General features: G+C 46.1%; 1 protein-coding gene across 1 annotated transcript in view; it reads left to right on the forward strand.

Annotated features, from left to right (window-relative positions):
• DNAI1 (dynein axonemal intermediate chain 1) overlaps positions 1 to 25,057 on the forward strand; it is a 151,822-nt gene that overhangs the window by 78,237 nt on the left and 48,528 nt on the right. The window contains exons 14-16 of the mRNA XM_072860890.1: positions 10,676 to 10,765; positions 18,852 to 18,939; positions 20,797 to 20,876. Coding sequence (XP_072716991.1) covers positions 10,676 to 10,765; positions 18,852 to 18,939; positions 20,797 to 20,876 — 258 coding nt within the window. The remainder of the gene's footprint in view (positions 1 to 10,675; positions 10,766 to 18,851; positions 18,940 to 20,796; positions 20,877 to 25,057) is intronic.

Consider the following 25,057-nt stretch of genomic DNA (forward strand, 5'->3'; position numbering starts at 1 on the left):
GAACAGAACTGGACCCAGGACAGTCCCTTGTGGGAACCATCTAGAGATATTCTCCCAAGTGGTGAGGAAATCACTGATTATAACTCTTGAAAATTCATTTTTCAATCACTCATCCAGTTCATAGTAATTCCATCTAGACCTTATTTTCTTAGCTTACTTCTGAAAACATCACAGGGAGTATGCCAAAAGCCTTACAAAATTAAAGGTAAATCACATTTACTCCTTCCCTCTAATCCTTTAGGCCCATTACCCTGCCAAGAAAGGAAATAAATTTTGTTTGACAAGATCTTTCCTTGACAAGCTCCTACTCACTGTTCCTTATCTTCTTATCCTGTATATACCTGTGGATGACTTAATACTTTGTTCCAGCTCTCAAAGTTCAGACTTAGGCTGACTGGTCCCACAGTCCTTTAACCTATCCTTCAAGACAGGTTTTGTTTTGGGTTTTCTGGGGGCATTTTTGCCCTGTTCCTATCCTCCAGGACCTCTCTTGTCTTCTAGTTTTCATAGATAATTGCTAATGATTCAGAGATTGCTTCAGCTGCTCCCTTAAGCACCCTAAGTTGAATTTCATCAGGCCTTGCAGAGTTGGATATATCTGTCTTATCTCAGCATTCTGGCCTCTGCTCCTTAAAGTTAATTTTGTTAAATGTCTAGTTACAATTTATGGTACTGAAAGAAGGAAGGTCTTAATACTTCTGCTTTACCTGTGGTTTGTCATGGAACATGCCTTCCTCTTTGTAAACAATAAACGGGGTCTAAGAGGCAGAGGCTCAGATGAACCTTTCTGGAATATCTGATTTTGGCTCCACGCAGACACCGGCCTCCTGGACCAAAAAGTCACATTCCCCTCAAAAAAGAGTCTCCAACTTCTTCCCCATGCAGGTGTCTCAGGCAGCGGCAGAAGGTGTTAAGTGTCCCCCAACTTGTGAGGGTTGCTTTTCTCCATGAAGTTTCTGGATGTGCAAAGACTCTCGAGTTTGACAGCTGTCCCCATATGGCAGGTCTGATTCTTCCTTTCCGGGGAGGCTGCTTCTCTTTAGTTGTGGCTGGATTCATCCATTCACTGTGCTTTTACCAGCACTGGGTCTAGAGCTCAGGGATGTGGATGGGGACAGGGACTAGGCTTTCACAGCAGGGCTTCTGAGAACAAAATCAAGGACTAATGTCTTCTGTGGCAATGTTGACCAAAACTCTTACTTTTTTGGAGGTCTTTCATTCTTGCTAGACATTCCACAGCAGGAATGCTGCCTGCTTCCCAGTGTAATAGACAGGAATGGTAAAAAGCCCTGATACAAACCAGTGATCTCTTTTGCTGAGCATGCACCACAGGGCAGGAGCCCTTTATGTTGTACCCTACCATCCTGGTTCTGCGATGGGCATGCTGGTGTCATGGTTTAATCCCAGCCAGCAACTAAGCACCACGCGGCCACTCACTCACTCCCCCCCGGTGGGATGGGGGAGAGAATCAGAAAGGTAAAAGTGAGAAAACTCGTGGGTTGAGATGAAGACAGTTTAATAGGGAAAGCAAAAGCCGCGCACACAAGCAAAGCAAAGCAAGGAATGCATTCACTCCTTCCCATTGGCAGGCAGGTGTTCAGCCATCTCCAGGAAAGCAGGGCTCCATCATGCGTAGTGGTTACTTGGGAAGACAAACGCCATCACTCCAAACGTCCCCCCCTTCCTTCTTCTTCCCCCAGCTTTCTATGCTGAGCATGACGCCATATGGTATGGAATAGCCCTTTGGTCAGTTGGGGTCAGCTATCCCAGCCGCGTCCCCTCCCAACTTCTTGTGCACCCCCAGCCTCCTCGCTGGTGGGGTGGGGTGAGGAGCAGAAAAGGCCTTGACTCTGTGTAAGCACTGCTCGGTGGTAACTAAAACATCCCTGTATTATCAACAGTGTTTCCAGCACAAATCCAAAACATAGCCCCATACTAGCTACTATGAAGAAAATTAACTCTATCCCAGCCAAAACCAGCACAGAGCTAGTCACCCCATAGTTCTGGTCCCCCTCATTGAGCTTGAGGGGGGCTTACCATGGCTCCTCCCTGCCTGCCTGCCCGGGTTTACCTTTGGCAAGAAGCCCAGACCCACACGCAGCCAGGGCACAGCCAAATCTTCTGCCACACTGATATCATATGACCAAAGTGCAATCAGGACCCAGGAGCTCCTTCTCTTCCAAGCATAGACTTAGCCAAAGGCTTAGGCTGACTGGGCTGTTTTGACCTAAATATTGGAGTAAGCAGTCTGCACTCAATTATCACACCTCTTTAAAATCTTCATTATTGCCTTGAGTCAAAGTGAGTAATCTGGATTTAGCTCACTTTTTGCCTTTATCCCAACTAACCGTGGTGAGGAGTGAAGCTTTCTGTCTTCCTTCTTCCCACCTCCACATAGGACAACTTGTACTGCTGTCCAAGTTAGCACTGGGGACTCCAGACACTGCCCTGCTCCTCACCTCTAAAACTTGCTCTGCCTGTCTCTTCCTGAACAGACTGACACTGGAGTTACTTTGCATGTGAGTGAACTAGCCTGTGCTTTCTCAGCGACCAAGTGAGTAATTCTGGGGAGTTTCTTGTGACTGATTGCAGGAGACCAGCCTTGCTTTTTGCATGTTCTCCTCCAGGTACCTAGCCGTGGCTTCATGTCTGGTAGCGGGCTGAGGATTCTCAGCGAGGTGGCAAGGCCCACTTATGGTGCCAGGCTGGGGTGCATGATAAGTAGCAAATGAAGAATAGCTAGCAATGTGCTTGATGGAGGGCGTTTGGGGACTTTGTTATAGAAGCACTACTTTGTCTCAGCAGCAAGGAGGGACAAACTATTTGCTCCAGCAAAACAGAAAGTCAGTGGACTCAGGATCAGCTGACTGTCTTAGGAGACTTTGACCACAGCAGATCTCTTGGGCAAACAGCAGAGACAAGTGACACAGGGAGGGGAATAAACAAAAAACTGGAAATTTGTCATTGACAGGAGGAGAATGTGAAAGATTTCTTCTCTGCTGGTAATGACTTTATGTTTCTGGATGCCATTCTGCTGAGAGTTGCTGGCAGGAACCAACAAGAAACACATTTGGAGGTGACAGGGGGAAGAAATGAGAACAGCTTCTTAGCTTAAATTGGAGACTACTGTAGGAGAGTGCAGGAGAATATTCACTCCAGAGCACAGGAGAGATCAGCCTGGCTCCAGAAGATGTGACCTATGGAGCAATTTATCATAGATCAGCACTTCAGCAGGAGCCCTCAGGATGATGCTGGGGCAGATTAAAAAATAGGATAGCAGCAAAATGGAGAAAGTATCCTCTGCACAGACCAAAGGTGCCCACTGTTGGACTAACACGTCCAGGTTTGGATGGGTACTCCTGGTTGGAGTTTGGTCAGTCTGCCTCTGCAAGCGTCCACACTGTGCTCATCTGTCAGCTGGTGACCTGGGCCATTGTGTGATGGATGCAGCCAAACTGCATCCATGAGAGCTTGTGCCCTTGCTAAATCACAGCACTTGTTCAGCTCTTCTACCTTGAGAGAGCCCCAGAGATTTGCTGGCACTTTTGCTTTGGTCCAGGCTTGTGCATAAAGACACTGGGGAAATGTGGTTTGACAGTGGGTTTGTGTCTGTGCTTTGCTGCCAGGGCAAGCACAGCTAGAGCAAGCTGAGGGCTGATTCCCTCGCTGTGTTTGCATGCTTGCTCAAGGAGTGGATGTTTGCCAGTGGGAAGCCTTGAGTAAAAGTCTTCAGCCAGTATAAGTGTAAGGGGAAGTGTCCGAATCTCCCTACTTAGCCCTGTGTGCCCAAGGTATGGGGAAAGCAGGATGGCTGGGAGAGCCCAGAGGGGCTGGGAAGCACTTGTGCTTCCGTGATGCACAGGTGGGCTCCTGCAAGATACCGTGTCTCCGTTCAGCTGCGGAGCCAGATGGGTGAACTTCCTCAGCTGCTGGGCTGGGCAGAATGGCAAGCTCTCTGAAAGGGGCCCGTATGGCTGCGTCTAGAGCTCGGCAGTGGATTACAAAGAAACTCTTCAAGCACAGAAACAAGGACATGTGTCTAAAGCTGAGTATTATAGAAAAGCACAAAGACAAATTAATACAGAGAAAGTGAAGGTGCAAAATGAGCTGTGATTGTCTTGGATCATAAAAGGGAGGGGGAAAATATTTGGTAAGTGTATTAGAAGTTAAAGCAATGGAGAATATAGGCTCATTACTAAAGCAAGCTTTCAGATAAAACTGAGTGGTATGGAGAAGGATGAAATATTTGATGCTGTATTGTTTAATCTTACAATAAGTGTCTGAGACTGGCTGCTTAGTATGATTAATGTAACAAGAGGATGAAAGCACAGGTCAGAATAGGGAAAGAGCACGTTAAAGAATATTTAGATAAGACAGATTCTCGCTCATCAGATAGATCGGCTTAAACATACCCTGGAGTACTTAAAGCCAGAGCAATTTCAGACCATTAGCAAGCATTTTAGAGAGTTTTGGGGCAACATCCATCCTGTATTTTAAGCAGAGGCTGGTGTTTATGTGCAAGCCCGTTTACAGCATCTGAGCTGATTAAGTACCTTGACTCAGACGCAGGATTGGGGTGTGCTCTGGGACATGGATGAAGGGAAGCATCACTCTGCTGTTGCCTGTGGACTCACACACATTAACATACCTGTGACATGGGCAGACTGGAATAGTGATACATATAAAGTCTCCTGTCATCAATCCCCAAACACTTTTCGGTGATGCTGTAGAGCCAATGTCTGGCAAAAGAGGTGTCTGCAGGTGCTTTCCTCAAAGGTACTGTCCTTGCATGCAGGAGGGACAGTGACATGGACAGGATATCAGAGCCCAGTGTTTGGACAATTCACCCAGGCTAGAGGCATCCTAAGCCAGCCACAGGGACTCGCAAAGTGTGGATGGGATGAAAGCACAGCAGTGCATCAGGCTGCACTCTGGCCTGTAGGACAAGCATGGCCATGAAAAGGAGGAAAGGTCTCAGAGGGCTGGAAGAAGTGAAAAAATATCTGGATGAAAATGGTAGGGTTGGACCCAAGGAATTACTGACCAGCCAGACCAATTTTGATGACTGGAAAAACACTGGAACAAATGGCAAAACTGTTTGTAAATGTCTAGATAATAAGGTGATTCAGAGAAGCCGACATGGATTTGTCCAGAATAAATAGTCAAGCCAGTATAATTTCTTTTTCTTTCTTTTGTTTCAGAGAAATGGGCCTCATGAAGAAGGGGGAGGCAGTCAGGGTTATCACCTCTATCCATCTTGACTTGACTAAAGCTTTTGATCCGGGCTCACATAGTGACATTCTTATAACCAAAGTAGAGAAATATGAATTAGGTAAAATCACCATAAAGAGGCTACTCAGGTGGCTCAGGCAGTGTGCTCAAAGAGCAGTTTTACAGAGCTTGCTGTCATACTCTGAAGGTGCTTTAAGTGAGACCCTCCAGCTGTCAGTCTGGATCTTCTTTTGATCAATACTTTCATTAACAACTCCAATTACAGAATAGGGAAGCCCCCTTGGGAGGACAAGGCACTTTGCAGGACATGATTATGTTCAAAATGATCTTGATAAATTGGAAGAAAGGCCCAAAATCAATGTGATAAAATCCAATAAAGACAAGAGCAAATACTATGTTTAAAAAGGGGAAATTAAATGCACAGGTACAAAACAGGGGATGACTGGTTAGGCAGCAAGGTGCCGGAAGGGGAGAGTATAGCAGATCACCGCCAACGGTCAACAATGCAATACTCTTGCACAAAGACGTGTCATTCTGATTTATTATCAGGAATATAAGATAGAGGAAGTTGTAACTCCTGTCTGCTAGTGCCTACGGGTGGCCCTGTACCATGTCTTTGCAGCTGCAGAGAAGGGCTGAAGAGGAAGAACAGGAATGGTGAAGGCTTGGAGAGCAGGACCTGGAAGCAACAGTTGAAGCAATTAGTTTTGTTGGGTTGGGAAAAAAGAAAAAGAAACAGTGACACAGTAACCTTTTCTTGCCCATTTGAAGACTGTTATAAAAAGGGGAATAAGCCATTGTTCTCTGTGTTCACTGAGGAGATGGTAAGGAGTAATTGGCTTGACTTATGGTAAAGGAAATTTCCTGTATAAGGCCAATTAAGCACTGACGTTTCTACAGGGAGGTTGTTGAATGCCTGTTGTTGGGGGCTTGTGAGAACAGCCCATGTGAATTGTCACCAATGGTAGGGGTGTGTCTGATCCTGCCTCAGAGCAGAATAGTTATCCTTTTCAGGTCTCTCCAAACCCTGCATTGCCATGATGGCTTTTCTTAGGACTGTACTGATTGCCAGGTTGGCACTGGGAGGAATTTGTCCCCAGGTCATATTGGCAGGGAATTTCCTCAGCAGCCCAAGGAGTTGTTTGCTTGATGGAGTCATCTGAGCATCTTACTTGGCCAGCTTGTGTAAGGGTGACCTGGGGATTTGATAATGCCTTTGTCTTTCTTCTTCTCTACCTGTGGCAGACTTTATTAGGGTTTTTTAGGCATTGAATGACCAAAATGCTCGTATTTCACTTAAGGCAGATGTCAGCAGGGCCGTGGTACTCCAATGCTGGAAAAGGGCTCCTTGAAGGATAATTAATAGAAAGGGAAGGAATTGCTCATCAGTCAATGTGCATGTGTTGCATGTGGCACCCCACAGCTGAGATTTGGCAAGCCAAGCACCAGCCAGAGGGATTTGTGTTTGCAATAGCAGGTGTCACCTTACAAGAAAGGCAGGCAGATCCTGCCTGTGGCTGCCTGCAAAAGTGCTCAAATCAGCCTCATGGCTGGGATGATTTTGACCAGTTATATTTTGTCAGTGCGAGTGACTAACAGCCTCTGTGCCACAAAAACTGATCCAGCATTATTTCTTTTGTAGGAATGACATCATAAACATGGGAATTTTCAAATCAGATTGGATAAGTGGTATAATCTCCTGCTGGACAGGAGCCATTACCAGCTGCCATAGACAAAGACGACAGTATTTCCTTGCTAAGAATTAATGGATTATTGCCCTGCTAACCTGCTGTACATAGCAGTGAACATGCAGGTTTTAATCTTTATTTTTCTATGAACAAATAGGGGTTTGAACGGTCTCAACTTATTTATAAATAAACAGGCTTTAAGAAATAAAAATTAAAAAGTGGTAGGTTCTTCTAACAGCAATGAGTTTCCCACACTAATTTTGCACTGCAAAAATAGTCAGGTTAAAGATCACACTGAAAAAATAGCAGCAGATCCTTGATTTTTTTTCAGGTCCCATCACTATCAGGCACAGCAAATGACTGTGTTTACTTGTCTTGTTTCTGCTGTTTACACACACTTTCTTTTCTCATGTGGTTCTTCACTGTCACTGTATCATAACTGAACTTTTCCTGTAAATTATCTCATGCAACCAAAATCCTGGATTGATTATCACATGCTTCAGGAAAGAATTAACTATGCACACAATTGCCTGGTTCTCTTGTCAAATGCCCAACCCTGCACAGCACATATGCTGCTAACGACAGGAGGTTGGGCCACATTCACAGGCCTCTGGGAGCAGAGAAAAGGCCAGTTCTGAGCAGATGCCCAACTTGATTGCAGTATCATGAAGGCTAATTACTCTAATAAGCATTTATGGGATTCAGAGATCAGCAGAAAAAAGATCACAAACACAATTAAGGTGTCAGAGGTGTTGAAGGAAAATTGAAAGTATTAAGTGCCAATTTCTGTTTTCTGAAATTCAAGCTAAAGTCACTGAGAGCTGCTGACAATCATCTGAGGGCAGAGCTTGATGCCCTTGAGGGATTGTGTTCAAGCTGACTACAATACGTACCTAACTCAGGTACTCTTGACTGCTTTGAATGTAGGAGCAAGAGTACCCCAAGCAAATCAGCCTACTTGCTTTTTGGGGCTGATGACTCCACCTGTCTGTGTAACAGATGAAGAGAAGTAGTTGTGACACCTAACTGAGTGCCAATAGTAGAAAACCTGCATAGATCTCCATCAGGAAGAGGGTATTTGGAGTGGGCAGACCCTGGGGAAAAGCTCTTCGCTTGGGGAATGCTGAAAGGAATTGGCTTGGGAAAAAAGAAAAACATGAGCTCATGATAGCACTTACGGTGTCGGTCACCTACAGACAAGGTTCCTCCAACATGTTGTGTTAGCGTAGACATGAGGACTCAGGAGTTGTGTCTGCACAGGGTGGTCGGGGTGGACTCCAGCTCCTGAGCCTTCATCCATGTATTTTCCGCTGGTGTGATGGGCTGTCACTTGGCTCTAGCTCAAGTGCAAAATGTCTACACTGTACTTGGCAAGAGCAGAGCCGGGAACTCAGCTGCAGCTGCCCCTGCACAGCTGAAGCAGAGCTCACTAATGAGTGCCTGGACATACACTCTGATAGGGGGCAAGCTGGGACTCTCCCTTCAGAGAGGGTCTGGACCAGCTCTGTTCCTAGTGTGTGTATTGTATAGGCAATCTGGAAGGTGGCTCTAGACTTCAGGACAGCTCAGACCCACACTGACTGCAGTACAGGTATGTGCCACCTGCATTTGTCTTCCACGTGCAGCTCAGGGCATTGCTGGGTTGAGGCTGCAGGTTTCAGATACCGGAGAGCCCCTTTTCTTGCAATGTAGTCCTGTCCCAGTAGAGAATATCTAAGCCACTTGTGCTAACTGCTCCCAGTTTTAAACGGCAACACCTTTGCACAATGTTTTCGTAGGAGATACTGTCTTGAGAAATAGTGTCCCTACCTTGAGCGAAGCCAGTTTGCCTTAGAGGCAGGACAGTGTGACTGTTTTTCCCAAATATTTGGGAAAGTAGACCGAAGAGGAAGAACATGAGTTAGAGGAGAGCTGTGTTTGGCATACAAATAAAAACATCTTATTGTCAGACAATTTTAGAGTGGCATTTTAAAAAGCTCTGATTTGAAACATGACCCTTTTTCTGTGCCCAGTGTGAGACACTTTGGGCATGTGTTTGTAACCAGTTCCCCTGAACTCTGTGTTTCTCACTTTGAATTAAAACTCCTCACTACACCAACCCCTTGAACATCTGAAGCAGCTGCTGGTGACTGTCATTGTCAGCAGTAGCTCATGATCCCAGGGAGGCGTTCCTGGAATAGATATACCCAGCACATTTTGTGCACGATGGCCAGCTTTGGAAATCACTGTTCTCCATATGTGCCATTGAACCTGTCTTTTTATCGTTAGCCATTTTATTCTGGGCCATATTGAATTACGCCATTCCTTTAATGCCAGATAGCAGAAGTGGTTCCACTTGGAGACTTATGATTTCTCCTGTGCAAGGATGTTCAAAGGTATATGCCACTCGAGACTCTTCAGTTGCATCTTATGGACATGAAATGCATTTTGATGTATTCTCAGATGGATTCCTTTTACGTTCTATTTTTCCTTCCTCAGAATAGTGTGTTCTAGGTAGTAAACCCGTTCACTACAGGATTAATTACTCTTTGGTGAATTCTCATGCTCCACAGAATTTCACGGTATAAACAATTTTACAAAACAGCATTAACACTGTTTTTCCCAAGGAAGTATCATCAGAATACCCAATCTGTGTAATTAAAGTATTAAGAATGCTGCTTGTTTTCTGGAATAGGTACGAGATAAGTAGCTGGTCATAGATAGAGTATTTGGTAAGCTCTAGGATAATCATGACCATTTATCATGTTTATGGGATGATGTTTAGGGAAATGTATCTGTGTACAGTTCCCTGCTTGGACAGGAACAGATATACCTTTGAAAACCTCAGCAGAACATACTGAAGTGCTTGTCCCCATCCTGAACTGACAGATGCCCACAGGAGTGTGTGCTGACAGGCCCAGTGACAAGTCATCCTTTTCCCTTCAGTCTGATTGAATTCCCAGATCTGAAAATCGAGCGTTCTTAATGCTTTTGGTCTAACTGAAATGTCTCTTCTAACCTGTAAGCCATTTATCTGAGTTCTAATCTCTCCTGCTGAGCTGTCACAGTCAAAAGGCAAATCTCCTTACCAGGCAGACAGATGCTCTGAAGGTGTAGGGAGGATTTCAGTTTTAATGGAGACGTTTTCATCTCCCTGAAACAAAAGTGCCCCAAGGACCCATGTCACACGTTGCCTGCAAGGGCTCATCTGCAACCCACATAGGGAACAGAAAGCTAATTTGAGGTTGTCTGGCTGAAGGGTAGCCATATGGCACAGCACTTGGAGTAATCAGCCAAATGGGAAAGGGTTAGTTTGTGGAGGGTCAGGGATGTACTCAGGTGCCTTGGGGACCTTTCTGCAGCACTGCTGGTGTTGTCTGGAGATGTCTTAGGGATCTCTGTGTTGGTGTTGTGCTGTAGTGCAGAGCGCTGCGTAGCTCAGACACCTCACAAGGCCCGTCCTTGATGGCAATGCTCCTGTTGGTGCTGGGGCAGATGGCCATGGGTAGGTGCAGAGTCCCCAGCTGTGGGGCTTTGCCCCCTCTCTGGAGAATCCCTGCAGGAAAGTGAGTGATGGAAGTGCTGAAGGCACTTCTGAAACTGCCTGTGGAGGTAAGTGTTCGTATTCATACATGCTGTGCACCAGCATCAGGCCTCTGGGGTGGAAACCAGTTGCTCTTTAGCAATGATTTCAGAAGACCCTGCTGAGGGCATGGGACTCTGTCCTACTAATGCTGAGTGCCCTGTGCTGACTGGGACTGTCTTCTTCTTTTAAGGTCAAGTGGCAGAAGGATGACATGGACAACAATTTGAACTTCTTCTCCGTCTCCTCAGATGGGCGGATTGTTTCATGGACTTTAGTTAAGGTAAACAGTAGATGGCAATTTCTTTTCCCAGCCAAATTATAACCAATTGCCTCCAAAGTTCAATGATGCATTAGTTTTATTTTTATTTACAATGAGCCAGGTTTGAAAAGAAGTGGCAGCAAAAGATTGCAGGTGCAGTTGCAGCTGGGTCCGGGGCTCCATGTTAAACTCTGAAATGAGCAGAACCAGCGTACTCCTTGCTCAGGACCTAACCTTCATCCTGCATGCACCTTTAGCACCCCATGGGCCTGAGTACGAAAGATCATTTTCCTGCTTTGCAGCTGCAGTAATTCAAGACTGGTCCTTGCTCTGAAACTTTCCTTGTCCCAGGAGGGTCACCCAGAGTCAGAACAAAATAATAATCTGCTTTATTCCCCAGCTTCAAGACTCTCACCCCCAAAATGCTCCCCTACAGATTGCAGTTTGGAATGGGAGTCACCAAGGCAGGCAGTTCCGAAGCGCTCTAGCATGGGGGGTTTCCTGAACCGGGGGAACCTCAGGGGGAGCCAGGAGAGCTGCCAGGAGCCCACAGCTCAGCGACAGTGGCTGATGAGACCTGGGAGGGGCCAGGAGCAGCGGTGGCCAAGCCCCACACGAGTAAAAGATATCCCTGGGGAGTGCTGCAACCTCCAACAGGGAAGGGCACTGAAGCTCTACAAGCTCGACCGGGGAGCAATGGTATCCACCCAGCAGAAAGCCATGGCCTCTGCACCCACCACGACTGACATAGCTTCCAAGACAGAGCTCTGGGGAGAACATGCTGCTACCCAGGTGTCAGACTGCAGCGTATGCCCTGCTCATATACCAATATGGGACGACAGTAGTGAGCACACCTGTGGGAGGTGTGCCCAGGTAGAGGAACGCTTAGTGACAGAGCTCCGGGAGGAGGTGAGTAGGTTGAGAAGTGTCAGGGAGAGCGAGTGTGAGAGAGAGACTACTGGAATCACACCCTACCTTCCCTGAGACAGCCCAACAGGCAGACAGGATGCATGATACAGAGGATTCCCTACCCTCTCTCTGCCTGGCTGAACACAGTGACTTAAGGGATAGGGGGCAATGGTGACAAGTCCCTGCCTGGCACAGTAGGCATGTCTCCTCTCTGACTACCCCACCTTCCCAGGTGTCCTTGCATAATAGGTATAAGGCTCTGCAAGTGGAACCGAACAATGACGAGGATGATGGTTCATGTGGCTTGGAGGTGTCACCGAGGTTAAGTCAGCCTATGCCCTGTGTCAAAACTGCTTCCATAAAGAAAAAAAGCTGGGTCGTTGTCATAGGAGACTCCCTTCTGAAGGGAACAGAAGGCCCAATATGCAGACCGGACCCACTTCTTAGGGAAGTCAGCTTCCTCCTTGGGGCCCGGGTTAAAGATGTGAAGAGAAAGCTTCCTACCCTGGTATGGCCCTCAGATTATTATCCATTATTGATTTTTCAGGTAGGCAGCGATGAAGTTGCAACAAGACGCCCGAGGGCAATCAAGAGAGGCCTCAGGGCCTTGGGACAACTGTTTAAGGGACCTGGAGCACAAGTAGTGTTCTCCGCTATCCTTCCAGTTGCAGGGAACGATGAGGGAAGAAACAGGAGGAGCCAGCAGATCAATACCTGGCTCCAAGTCTGGTGTCACTGGCAGAATTTTGGGTTTTTTGATTATGGGTCGGTCTACATGACACCAGGCCTGCTGGTGACAGAGGGGGTACAACTGCCTCAAAGGGGGAAAAGGATCTTTGTACAGGAGTTAGCAGGGCTCACTGAAAGAGCTTTAAACTAGATTTGAAGGGGAAAGGAATAAAACCAGGCTTGCTAGAGATAAGCCTGGGGGTAGCACGCCAATGTTTGAGGGATGATGTGCTACTGAGGTTCTTCGGTCTGCCACCTCAGTGGAGGTAGGGATGGAGATCCATGTGGCAGCAAAGACACAAGGGTTATTGATGTGTTAGAAACCATGGAAGTGCCTGAGAATGGTCATGTAGGAATTAGGGCTTCTCCCCCAAAAAGGTGGTGGGATCAATAGCCCAACTGAAGTGCATCTACACCAATGCACGCAGCATGGGCAACAAACAGGAGGAGCTGGAAGCCATTGTGCAGCAGGAAAATTATTATATAGTTGCCATCACGGAAACATGACGGGATGACTCACACAACTGGAGTGCTGCAATGGACAGCTATAAACTCTTCAGAAGGGAAGGAAAAGGCTGAGGTACTTCATGCCTTCTTTGCCTCAATCTTTAATAGTAAGACCAGTTGTTCTCCAGGTACCCAGCCCCCTGAGCTAGAAGACAGGGACGGGGAGCAAAATGAAGCCCCCATAACCCAAGGGGAAATGGTGAGTGACCTGCTACACCACTTAGACACACACGTGTCTCTGGGGCCGGATGGGATCCACCCAAGGGTACTGAGGGAGCTGGCAAACGTGCTCACCAAGCCACTTCCAATCCTTTATCAGCAGTCCTGGCTCACCGGGGAGGTCCCAGTTGACTGGAGGTTAGCAAATGTGATACCCATCTACAAGAAGGGCTGGAAGGAGCATCTGGGGAACTACAGACCTGTCAGTCTGACTTCAGTGCTGGGGAAGGTTATGGAGCAGATTATCTTGAGTGCCATCACACAACACGTACAGGACAACCAGGTGATCAGGCCCAGTCAGCATGGGTTTATAAAAGGCAGGTCCTGCTTGACCAACCTGATCTCCTTCTATGACAAGGTGACCCGCTTAGTGGACAAGGGAAAGGCTGTGGATGTTGTCTACCTAGACTTTAGTAAAGCCTTTGACACTGCTTCCCACAGCATTCTCCTGGAGAAACTGGCTGCTCATGGCTTGGATGAGTGTACGCCTCGCTGGGTAATAAAATGGCTGGATGGCCGGGCCCAAAGAGTTGTGGTGAATGGAGTTAAATCCAGTTGGCGGCCGGTCACAAGTGGTGTTCCCCAGGGCTCTGTGCTGGGGCCAGTTCTCTTTAATGTCTCTGTCAATGATCTGGACGAGGGGACCAAGTGCACCCCCAGTAAGTTTGCAGACAACACCAAGTCAGGCAGGAGTGTTGATCTGCTTGAGGGCAGGAAGGCTCTGCAGAGGGGTCTGGACAGGCTGGATCGATGGGCCGAGGTCAATTGTGGGAGGTTTAACAAGGCCAAGTGCTGAGTCCTGCACTTGGGCCACAACAACCCCATGCAACGCTACAGGCTTGGGGAAGAGTAGCTGGAAAGCTGCCCAACAGAGAAGGACCTGGGGTTGTTGGTCGACAGCCGGCTGAATATGAGCCAGCAGTGTGCCCAGGTGGCCAAGAAGGCCAAGAGCATCCTGGCTTTTATCAGAAATAGTGTGGCCAGCAGGACTAGGGCAGTGATCGTCCCCCTGTACTCGGCACTGGTGAGGCTGCACCTCGAATACTGTGTTCAGTTTTGGGCCCCTCACTACAAGAGAGACATTGAGGGGCTGGAGCGTGTCCAGAGAAGGGCAACGAAGCTGGTGAAGGGTCTGGAGCACAAGGCTGATGAGGGGCGGCTGAGGGACCTGGGGTTGTTTAGCCTGGAGCAAAGGAGGCTGAGGGGAGACCTTATCGCTCTCTACAACGACCTGAAAGGAGGTTGTAGAGAGCTGGGGGTCGGTCTCTTCTCCCAAGTAACAAGTGATAGGACAAGAGGAAATGGCCTCAAGTTGGTGCCAGGGGAGGTTTAGACTGGATATTAGGAAAAATGTCTTCACCGAAAGGGTTGTCAAGCATTGGAACAGGCTGCCCAGGGAAGTGTTGGAGTCCCCATCCCTGGAGGTATTTAAAAGACCTGTGGATGTGGTGCTTAGGGACATGGTGTAGTGGTGGACTTGGCAGTGCTAGGTTAATGGTTGGACTTGATGATCTTAAAGGTCTTCTCCAACCTAAACGATTCTATGATTCTGTGATTCTAGGGAAGGTTCAAATTTCTCCGCTTGTGGCCGAAGTAGCACAGAGTAAGCTTGCGTTTGCAGTGGGATGGCAACATGCAATCAGAGGGTTTCCCCCTGCTATGACATTGCCAGCTCACACCCAAGACAACTTCTCTTAACTTGTTTGCATGCCCTGCCTTTGATCACTTTTTCTTTTGGAGTACATATGTTGATAGAAACTTATCATTAATGTTCCTAAATTTATGTCTCTGAATCTCAATGTGGTTTTTTTCCTGTCGGCTATTTGATTTTACATTTCGAAGATTTCAAAATCTTTTACTTTAAAAATAACTGAATTGCCCTAAATATGAGTTTGAAGCAGCTGTCCCATTATTTCCCAGCAAGCAAAGAAATTTCTTTACCTCCTTGGATGCACATTTTTTCAACCTGTTATACCAAGCTACTCAAGGCTTGTCTGTTATGAAAATTTTAGGCCTTGCTGCCATGGGTAGGGATTCATGTCTAACATTATATGTATATCTTAGTCTCATGTTCACTTCAGGAGTGGGAGCCTCTTCTAATGAACACGGTAGGTGCATGCAGGTGGCATTGATTATTAAGTTCTGTTTTTAAAAACTCCTCCAGGTTCATACATGCAGCTTTAGATACAAAAATCTCTCCTGCAAGTGGGTCCCAAGTTCTTCTCCCAGAAGAGCTCTCAGAGCTCCCTGGACAGGGACAGGCTAACGTTGTCCCAGCACTCAGCTCCTGTTTTATCCCCTGTATAGAAATGCCCAAACAATATATGTTGAAGTGAGTAATACACACCTACAGCTAAACACATCCAGTTGAGGTGACTTGGCAGGTTATACCTATCAGCTGAGCCCCATTAACTGAGTGTGCTCAGTCTGCTCCACTTAGGAGGCAAGAAACACTGCATTAAGCCTCTTACTTCAGAGAAATGCCACAATTGGGACAACCTAGGAGTCTGCAAATGGACTCTGATGGCAACTCACCTGGTGGAAGGTCTTTTGCAACATTTCTGTGATTCATCTGTGCTTAACTGTGTTCCAACGTCATAGGCTGGTTTTTTTCCATCCCTTGAGCGTGTAGATATACCTACTTGAGCATCCTTTGAGAGACTTCTCAGACCTGCATCTCCTTAGCACAATGTAATTTCTACTTATTCCTTGCACTTCTGTTACAAACGTGGCCACACCCATGTGAAAGCACTGTTTTAAGATTTTTTTGAGGTGAAGTTATCTCTGAAATTGCCAGAGCTGGTATGTACTTAGCAGGCAGGGGTGGAAAACAGTGAAGTTTTAGGTGCTGCCTGGTTTCTTTTTTTGGATGGAGATTCAACAGGGAAAGCAAGAAACAGTATGAAAAGGGTGTTTTGTTACAATCTGTGGTTTTGTACCCAGCAAGGAGAAATGAGAAGTCTGCTTGAATTCCAGTTTTACAAAAGAGCTATCTCTGGGTTTTATTTAGAATAAAATTGAAGAGACTCCAGAGGTCTTCTATTCTGCAAGTCCATAGTGCAAATAGGGAATAAATGAAAGAGAGCTTCGTTAATCTTTTTGACAGGACTATCCAGAAGTAAAGCTTCTTCAAACACTGATAGCTGTTTGACACTTCCAAAGCTGAGAGCAGAAAGTGAATAAATTCATTCTTACTTCCAGCTGGATATTTGGCAAGCCACACTCAAAATTTGGATATAAGAGTTGTAAAATGCTGTCTAGGGATAGTTGATCTGCCTTGACCATAGTGGATGTCTCTGTTAGAAATGGGCACAATCACTTTGGACAAACTTCATGAGACAGCACGTAGGCTATCGTCTTGGCTTGGTTTTGGGTCATCATGAACGTGTAAAACGGCAAGGAAGGATGCAGGACTTCTGCAGCTGGATGACTCTACTCTCCCACCTTGGGTGCACATGTTGCCTATGAAAAAGCAGAGCCACATCAAGGAGTTGGTTGGGATGCAGCCTGGCACTGATTCTCAGGCTGATCCTCAGCAATCCCAGGTTTGATTACTTCACCCTTCCTACGTGACCTAGAGCTAAATTACTGAACAGCTCTGGGCCTTCTTCATCGCTTGAGGCTAGTAACAACTAAAGGGAAACAGGCAGCTGCAAGGCCTAATTCACTAATGCTTACAAAGTGCCTTACAATTGTTAGGCAGAAGCAACATATTATTGTTCGGTATTCCTGGAAGGCCAAGCTGTCGACAGTCTGTTTACCCAGAGGAATATGTGAATGGCTGTGGCGACAAACAGCCTCAGGAACAGATGCATTTTCCAGACTGCAAAGCTAGGTACAAAATAAAAGCAGCACAACAGGGAAGTCCGCACAAGTAAGATCCTTTGCAAAGGCAAGATGCTACAGAAGCTGTCCACAGAGGCCTCGGCCAGGTGGAGGTGCTGGGAGGCATCTTCAGAGAAAGGCTGCAGAAGGGCGTGTGCTTAGAGAGGTCTTGTGTGGTTTGCCTTTCTACTAGAACAGAGAGTAAGTGTGCTAACACATCTCTGGGCCTGCCCAGATCACACATCTGACCTCAACATGATCAGCTGCAGGCAGCTCCAAAGCTGCTCTTCAGACCAGACTCATGTGGCCGCCAGCCATGGCTTGGACAGGGTAGACGCTCTCTGGGGAGCAGGCAGACCTGTGAGTCCAAGAGCAAAGGCAAGTGCCTGCTCAGCATGTCCTGACTGCGGTCCCAGCAGCCCATCAGCACTCCTGTTTGGATGGGCAGCAAGTGGCATGTGAAATATGCTCTATTCCTGGATGCTCTGGACACTGCTCTTTCCAATTTTTGCACACATACACCAGTGTGTATGGCCTCTTTCTTAGCATCACTCCTGCCTTTACCCACTGAATCTTGACTTGATGTAACCCACGTGCTGCAAGAATCACTAACAGAAGGTAGGATTCTGTAGGCTGAAGAGGTCTCGTCCTGCTTTTTGCTGCTCTCTCAGAGAACAATTATGGCCATCAATATGGCCAGGGCACGTGGGAGTGTGGCAGTGCAAATTAGTGAGAAGGAAGTACATTATTTTATGGGGTTTGACCTTTCTTGATCCTTCTGTAAAATTGTACCCCCAAAATATGATTACAATGTCTTACAGAACACTGTCATCCCCTGAACTGCAGTACTGAACAGATGCTCACAAGGTCTTCTCCCATCTTCCCTAACATGCAGTTCTGTGGGATTGACTTTGTCAGGCAGAATCTTTTTGTACCTGAGTCCTGCTCTGGGCTTAGAGAAGCTCCAACTAAAGTTGGATTCACTGAGCTAAGAAGTTATGTTTTGTTCTCACAGTGCTCCAGTGGGAAATCTGCAGATTCATGAAAACATCCAGTCCTCAGCCCACACTGCTCACTAATTTAATCTTTACTTCTTTGTTCTTTTTATGAACCCTAGGGTATTCTTATATTCACAACCAACTCCATTCTGCAGTGGTATTTTAATTCCCAAAGCTAGTCTAAGAATGGATCTTTGCCTGCTCGTCGTTTCCTCATACTCACCCACATTGTGTCTATTTTCACCTGTCTTCTGTCTCCCACCTTGACTGTAAACTCTTTGGGACACAGCCTTTTTGCCTTGTGTTCATACAGCACCTAGCACAGCAGTGTTGTGGCCTGCAATGAGAGCTCTTTAGAGCTCTGCTGGTAACAGCAACACTGGGCACTTTTCCCTTGGGGGGAGCTGTTTGCTAGATGTTGTTATTTGATTCTCAGAGCCCGTGAGGTTGTGAGTATTGGGAACTGAAGCTGCTCTGGGCATAATAGGAAGATGGTAAGAAGCAAAGACTGGCAAGGTGGTAAGTTACTATCCGTTAGTGTGGGTCTTAGCTCCATGATAATATGCAATACCCATCTTAAACTACACAGGGTGAATTCACTTAACACAGTAATTTAAGCTGACAGCATCAACCTCCACTCAAAAATATTGACCCCCAAACCCAAAGCTTTCCAGGTCAGCTGTATGTGTCTGGGTGATGTACCAGTGGCTCTCAGTTCCAGTGCACCAAAGTATCAGTTTCCTGGAGGTTTTATGTAAAACAGCATGTTAGCAAGTTGCCAACTGCGAGCATGAAACATTAAGCAACTTTTGGACAGATTTTTAGAATTCCTCCGTAAAATTTGCCATTTCAAAGTACTGAATGTCTCTGTATTGTTGCTGTAAAGCCTGTTATTCATGTGGAATCTCCTCTGCCTGCAGAATGAGCTGGTTCATACAGATGTCATCAAGCTGTCAGTAGAGGGAACAACGATGCAGGGGCCAGAGGGGCTGCAGCTGCAAACGCTTGGTAGGAGCCCAAGTCCTTGCCATGCTGATTAATTACTGACAGAAAGCCTCTAATCAGTCATTCTGGGAAATTAAACTGGGAGTGGGTTGTTGAGATGGAAAGGAGCTAAAGAAGGGTTACGTGTCCTTGCTTTCATCATGTAGTAGGGCAAAGTCTGTCTGGAGCAATGGCCACTAATGGAGTCAAGTTTTGCTGGTTACATCTTGGCTTTACCTGCAGAAAAAAATTAACATTAATTCCAAAAATGTCCATTTTACTGGGATATCCCAATGCGGACAAGGCACAGGCATTACCTGTATTTGTCAAAACTGAGTCAGTTTTGTTCTTCCTACCAGACATTGATCTGGACTGGCCAAATCAAGATGAAAAGCAACCTTTGCCCTTTCCTGGGTGCACAGCTCATCCAGCCAGTGGTGGGATGTGCCTCATTGAGTTTTGTCTCTCTGAAAGCACAGCATCTGTTCTGAGCTATTATGTTAGGTTCCGTCCATACAAGGTGGAGACAGTGCAGTCCTTCTAGGCTGAATCCCCTCATCCTGACCATCCTGAGTTTGAGATAGGATGGGATGAGTCAGCTCTAGGGGTCCTGGACTACACAGGGAACCTTGAGGAATCCCCTAATCATCCTACTGCACCTGCTTTTGGCTGTGAAGCTGTGGCCTGCGTTTGGAGAAGGCACTTGCTCTGCATTTAAGGATTGCTGTGTTTCTAGGCTAGTAACTGCTGAACAATTTGTGAGAAGGTTTGCATTGCCATATAGGTTGCAAGAGACCAGCTAAAGCAGTACACTGCAGAACTCCCAGGGGCTTTGGGATTATTTGTTAGTGTTACTGGGAAATGGATTTTCAAAGACTTGTCTTGAATATTTAACAATCTATTTAAATGTTAAAAATGTAGACAGTATTACAGGGTTGAAATGACCTTAGCAATTCCTTTGAGGACCACATTTTGTTAACATTTAAGACATAACATTTAAGAGAGCTGCCTTTGCAGAAAGTTCTCTGTAACTATGTGCTTCTGAACCTTTCCTGCTTGTTCCTGTTTCTCGTCTGATGATTATTGTGGCTGTCCCTGCTAGTCAACAGCCCCAGGTTGCTTTGGCACTCAGCAGACATTCCATCTTCTGCTCAAGGACCCTGCTGAAATTTTCTTTCACCACCACACGAATTGGCTTTCTTGGATGATGTTGCATCTGCCTCAGGAGCCGAGGCCAGAAAATCTCAAGGAGTCGCATCCTGTTGTGGTTGTCACCTGTTTTAAACACAGTTCACAATGTTGCTCAATTCAGGGCTTTTGAAGTTAAGAGGATCGTTCTGTGCCTGGCAGAAGATTTCTTCCCAAATCACATCCTTTGCCATTGGCTTTACTGAAGTGAGCCTGCTGAATGGCTTCTAAGCTAAGGATGAAAAGGGCACAGGGAGGTATGATGTGGTGTTTCCTATCTGGGCTCTTTTATGCATGGGAAACATTTTATATTTTTGTGAATACTAAACAAACAGAAAAGATCTGTTCTTCCCCAACACAAGGCAGGCCTGGTCCTCACGACTCTTACATTTGCACGAGGCATTTTAAATTCTTACGGAATTGAATCCTGGGCCAATCTGTTCTTCCAGTTCCTTTCCAGTTCTTCCAGTTCCTTTTTCATTTTCTCTGTGTTAGCTTTTCAAATCGCAGGTCTTGGGGACAGGCACAGCTTGGAAAGTGTTTGTGGAAAGGGGGGCTCTAATTTCTTTTGAGAGCTTCTGGCTAATAAATCGCTTCTGAAAACACTGGCAGTGTGTAGGTACCATAGGCAGGGAGCGTGTGCTGGCCAGATGAACCAATTCTCTGTCTGACAGACCTTTCTTCTGTTAACAGGCTGCGGGACATCGTTTGATTTTCACAAAAAGATAGACTATTTGTTTCTCGTTGGTACTGAAGAGGGAAAGATCTATAAGGTAAGAATGGTTTCTTTGTCCCTTGTTTTACATCCCCTGACCCATGCTTGTCTTTCAGGTTCATCATCTTAACTGTTTGCTCAGGCAGTAACAAAGTACGGCTTCAGAGCATGGTCCTGCCCTCGGATCCCTGTGGTGAGCCTGAGACCAGCACAGAGCCACAGAGGGTCACAGGGAGCTCTCTGCACAGAGCCAATTAAGACCTTATTTTGCAGAAACATTCTTAATGCAAACTGCATCCCAGAATGCTTTGCAGATTGCAGCTGTGCAAGTGAGGCGCTAACTATGATCAGAGCAGAATTTAAAAGGCATTGATCCTCTGTCCTCATGGCTATGGGGAAATGGCAGGAAAAATCTCATGTCTTTTCCTTTTTAGATCTGTTATCTCGTGAGCAGTGAGGCTAATGAAGCCTTGTTTCCTATGGATTTGTGTCCCGCAGCCCTTCCCTTCCACAATGACATCCCAGATCCTTTCCCCAGTCCCACTTTCTCCTTGCCCTCGTATCTCCAGTTCCTCACTATCTGCTCTAATTCTTCCTCCCTCTTATCACCCCCCTGCTGTCTCCCAGCTCAGTGATCCCACCTCCATGCTATAACCCTTGATTCCTGCAGACAGTGCTGGCTACCTCCCCACTAGTGCGCTCCTGCAGCCTGACATCTTGGTACCCAGCACCAGCTGGGAACTGTCGGCCAGCCAGCTCCAGCCGTGTGGTGAGGGCAGCAGCCAAGCTTTGCTTGCCCTTCCCAGGGTGGGGACACTGCACAGATGTTTGGTCTCTACGGCCATCCCTTTTTACAGAATGTGTAAGACCTTAATATTGACAAGTCCTGCCTGCAGCCAGCTTTGGCTGAAATTGCCAGTGAGGCCAAAAGTTGTTTGGGAGGAAAGACAAGCAAATAGCAGGACACAGACGTTGTGTTTTCTTAAGAAATCAAGCTAAAAATAGGAAGTTTTGCACTCTGCTGTATTTAGGCTTGACAATAAAGCCAGTAGCTGCTTATTTATACAACTTTTGTTTGCACGGCATTCCTCTGAGCTGGCTTTGGGGCCTTGTTAATATTATAGCCACAGCCCTTCAGTGTGGGGGGTGGACCATCAGAAGGAGGCTGATGTGCAGAGCAGATCCATCCAGCCATCCCTAGAGGATGCTGTAAGCTCCTTCCCCATGTCCGGCCTGCAAAAGGGAAACAAAACAGAGAAAAAGAACCCAAAGATAATAGTATTCTGAAATCAGTATCAATCATTTAGGCAAGACAAACTTAACAAATATGTATCCTTTCCAGAGGGATGATGCTGACTGAAATCTTTCCCTCTGCCAAGACAGTATCTAGGGAGGATTTCTGAGTAGTGCAGACTTGCATTGGACAAGACAGGTGCAGAAGGGAGGTGGGAGAAGTGGGGGGGCTGGGCTGAGGGGTGATGGGCTGTGAGGTAGGTGCAATGGCTTTTTGTTGATGCTTTCAGGATACAAAGCATCTGTTCAGTCATGGGCAGATGTTCTGAGTTGGCTGGTCACCCAAGGAAGCTGGTACCATGGGTATTGTACTCCAAATTGTTTGGGTACTGTTGTGTCTAGTTCTGATCAAAAGGCAGTAAGAAACCACATGTTTTAACTTCCTCTAGGTTAGGTGAGTGATGGATGTCAGTGAGTATGACAGTGGATGTTTGTATTAGGTGGGGGCCATCAGTTACCTTTCAGAAGAAATGTTCAGGCTAGTGTCCTGGCTGAGTTACACCGCAAAGTAAATCCTTCGTGGAGGAGGACTGATTAGGAACAGAGTTTGGCAGCATTTGCATTGACAAAGCTGTAGGTGTTCCTGCCTTGGGTGATCTTCAGTGAAACTAGAACTAGGATGGGGTTTTAACATAAGGAGTGATCTCAGCCATGAAGCCACGCAGATATTTTAACCACTTCTTGGACAGACAAATGCAGAGAGATACTGTTAAACAGGGTCTTCTCTTTTATTGGTGCTAAGGCTGATTTCAGGATTACTGCCAAGCAGCAAAACATTCCTGCATTGGTGAGCATTAGCAGAAGCGGGACCACTCTCACATTGTGCAATGCTGCCTTATACAACTCAGGTGTTCCCATAGGCAGGAAGAGGCAATCTTCCATCAGATTAAGTGGGCTAACACAGGGAGGAGAAATCTTGTGTCTAGCACAAGCAGGCCTCCATAGTATGCACAAAAACAGGGGGAAGAGTGCTTGCACCCTTAGCATCCCCCAAGAGTTTGCTACAAGCAGTTTCAAAAGCTTTGGGATCAGCTGCTGCTCCAGACATTTCTCAAGGACTACCACACACTTTCATCACACCCTTTGTTAAAACACTGCACGTTAGAAGGCATTACTGGAGCTACCTGTGGCCTGCCTCCCGAAGCCTTGCTCCGCTCGAATGCTGAGGGCAGTGACAGTCCTGCAGCCATTCGAGCAGCTCTCAGGTCCTCTGGTTGCACTTAGCGGGAGTGAGCTGCTTGGGTCTCTGTGCTGCACTTGCCCTTGCCACTGCACGTTGAGTGAGAGGGACAGACTCCTTACATGCTGTATCAGTCAGGGATCAAACATGGGCCACTCTCCACATGGGCTGAATTTTAGATTATTTATTAAATAAATTGAAAAGTGAATTTCATAGAAGCATTTTTTTCAGAGACCAGGCATGCCCACAAATTGCATGATAATATGTTAATTCTTTAGCTGCAGAACAATTACAGAGAATTTTTAAAAATGGCTTAGTTAATAGTGTTTCTGAAGCCAAGAAATCATTATCTTAATTACACACAGACCTATCTATTGCCCTTTTACACAGAGGACAAACTGTTTCTGCATTAATATGATTCTGTAATGCAAAACTGCCTCTTTGCATATCTTATTTGCTGTTTAGGAATTGTTCAGCTTTGGTATCAAAAAGTATGGTCTCTGCAATTCATATTGAAACATTGCGGCTTCAAGTCTTTGGTCAGAATTACTTCTTAATAAACAGGGCTTCAACAGAAAAATTGTGATGAGATTTTAACATATTCATGTAAAAGAGGGATTTTTTTCAGTCTTAGGCAGTTTGCTTGACAGTTACAAATGAATATAATAAAACTCAGTGCAAGACTGTATAGAAGGAAAAGTTGATTCTAATTTTAAACAAAACTCAGTCATTCTCTCATACAAAGCACCAGGACATTTGTACCTATGTGGTCAGGACAGGATTTCTTGTGGTTATACAAATGACAAAGGATGCTGGCTGTTGAGTCCTTATCACATCTCTTGGGCTTTCCTTAAACGATGATGACAAACTGGTTTCTGGACAGGCTCTGACTTCCAGTGACCCTTTAGTAATGGAGAGACTGTTTGCCTCAGTGTCTAGTCCTGCTTTGTCTTAGGCAAAGTTGTTTTCCTTGTCTGGATATTTTATGGCTTGAGTTCTGTTTCTCATCTTCTCCCCACCTTATCTTTGGGGCTTCTATTTGTTCTGTCCAGTTATCTTGTCACTTGACTGACTGCATTTGCCATCAATTAGCACAGGTTCTTTCTTTCACCATTTCCCATTGTTTCTCCTGATGCATTCACATTCACTCTGTTTCCATTCATAAGCCTTTCTACAAATCTTAGCATTTCTGTTACAGATCTCTAGAAGAAGGCACTGAGCAAAAACCAAGGAGACCCTCTGGTGTTGCTGGTAACAGCTGTCCACAACAATGGGGCACATTTGTGTCAGTGGTTTCTGAAGAGCAGCTGGGTATCTTGATCCGCCTGGGAGTGCCAGTGTTGGGCAGTACTCTTTCTGTTGCCAGATACAAACGTCCTTTGGAAAAGATTATTTTTTTTTATTTCTATATTGCCTAGAGTCTCAATGTTTCTGTTAGTGAACTACATTATAAGGACTCTAATAACCATCCATTCACCATGGTTGCAGAGGAGTTTTGTGTCAGGGTAACGTCTAGCATACACTGAAGTGCTGTTAATGAAGATTATTCATAAGTTTTGTGTCCTTGGAGTTCTCCTTTCCTCCCAGTATTCCTCCTCTATGTTTTGTAGCCCTGTCACCAGTCATCTTTTTACTGGTTTCCTGTATTGCCATAGACAGATTCTTGCTTTCCTGTCTCATCATAAAAATGCCATTTACTATTCACACACATCTACCACCATTTAAATAGGAGAAAAACACTCTCAGCAAATTGGAGCAGTGCTCTA

Source organism: Ciconia boyciana, chromosome 4 (assembly GCF_034638445.1).
Source record: "Ciconia boyciana chromosome 4, ASM3463844v1, whole genome shotgun sequence".
Taxonomy (NCBI): domain Eukaryota; kingdom Metazoa; phylum Chordata; class Aves; order Ciconiiformes; family Ciconiidae; genus Ciconia; species Ciconia boyciana.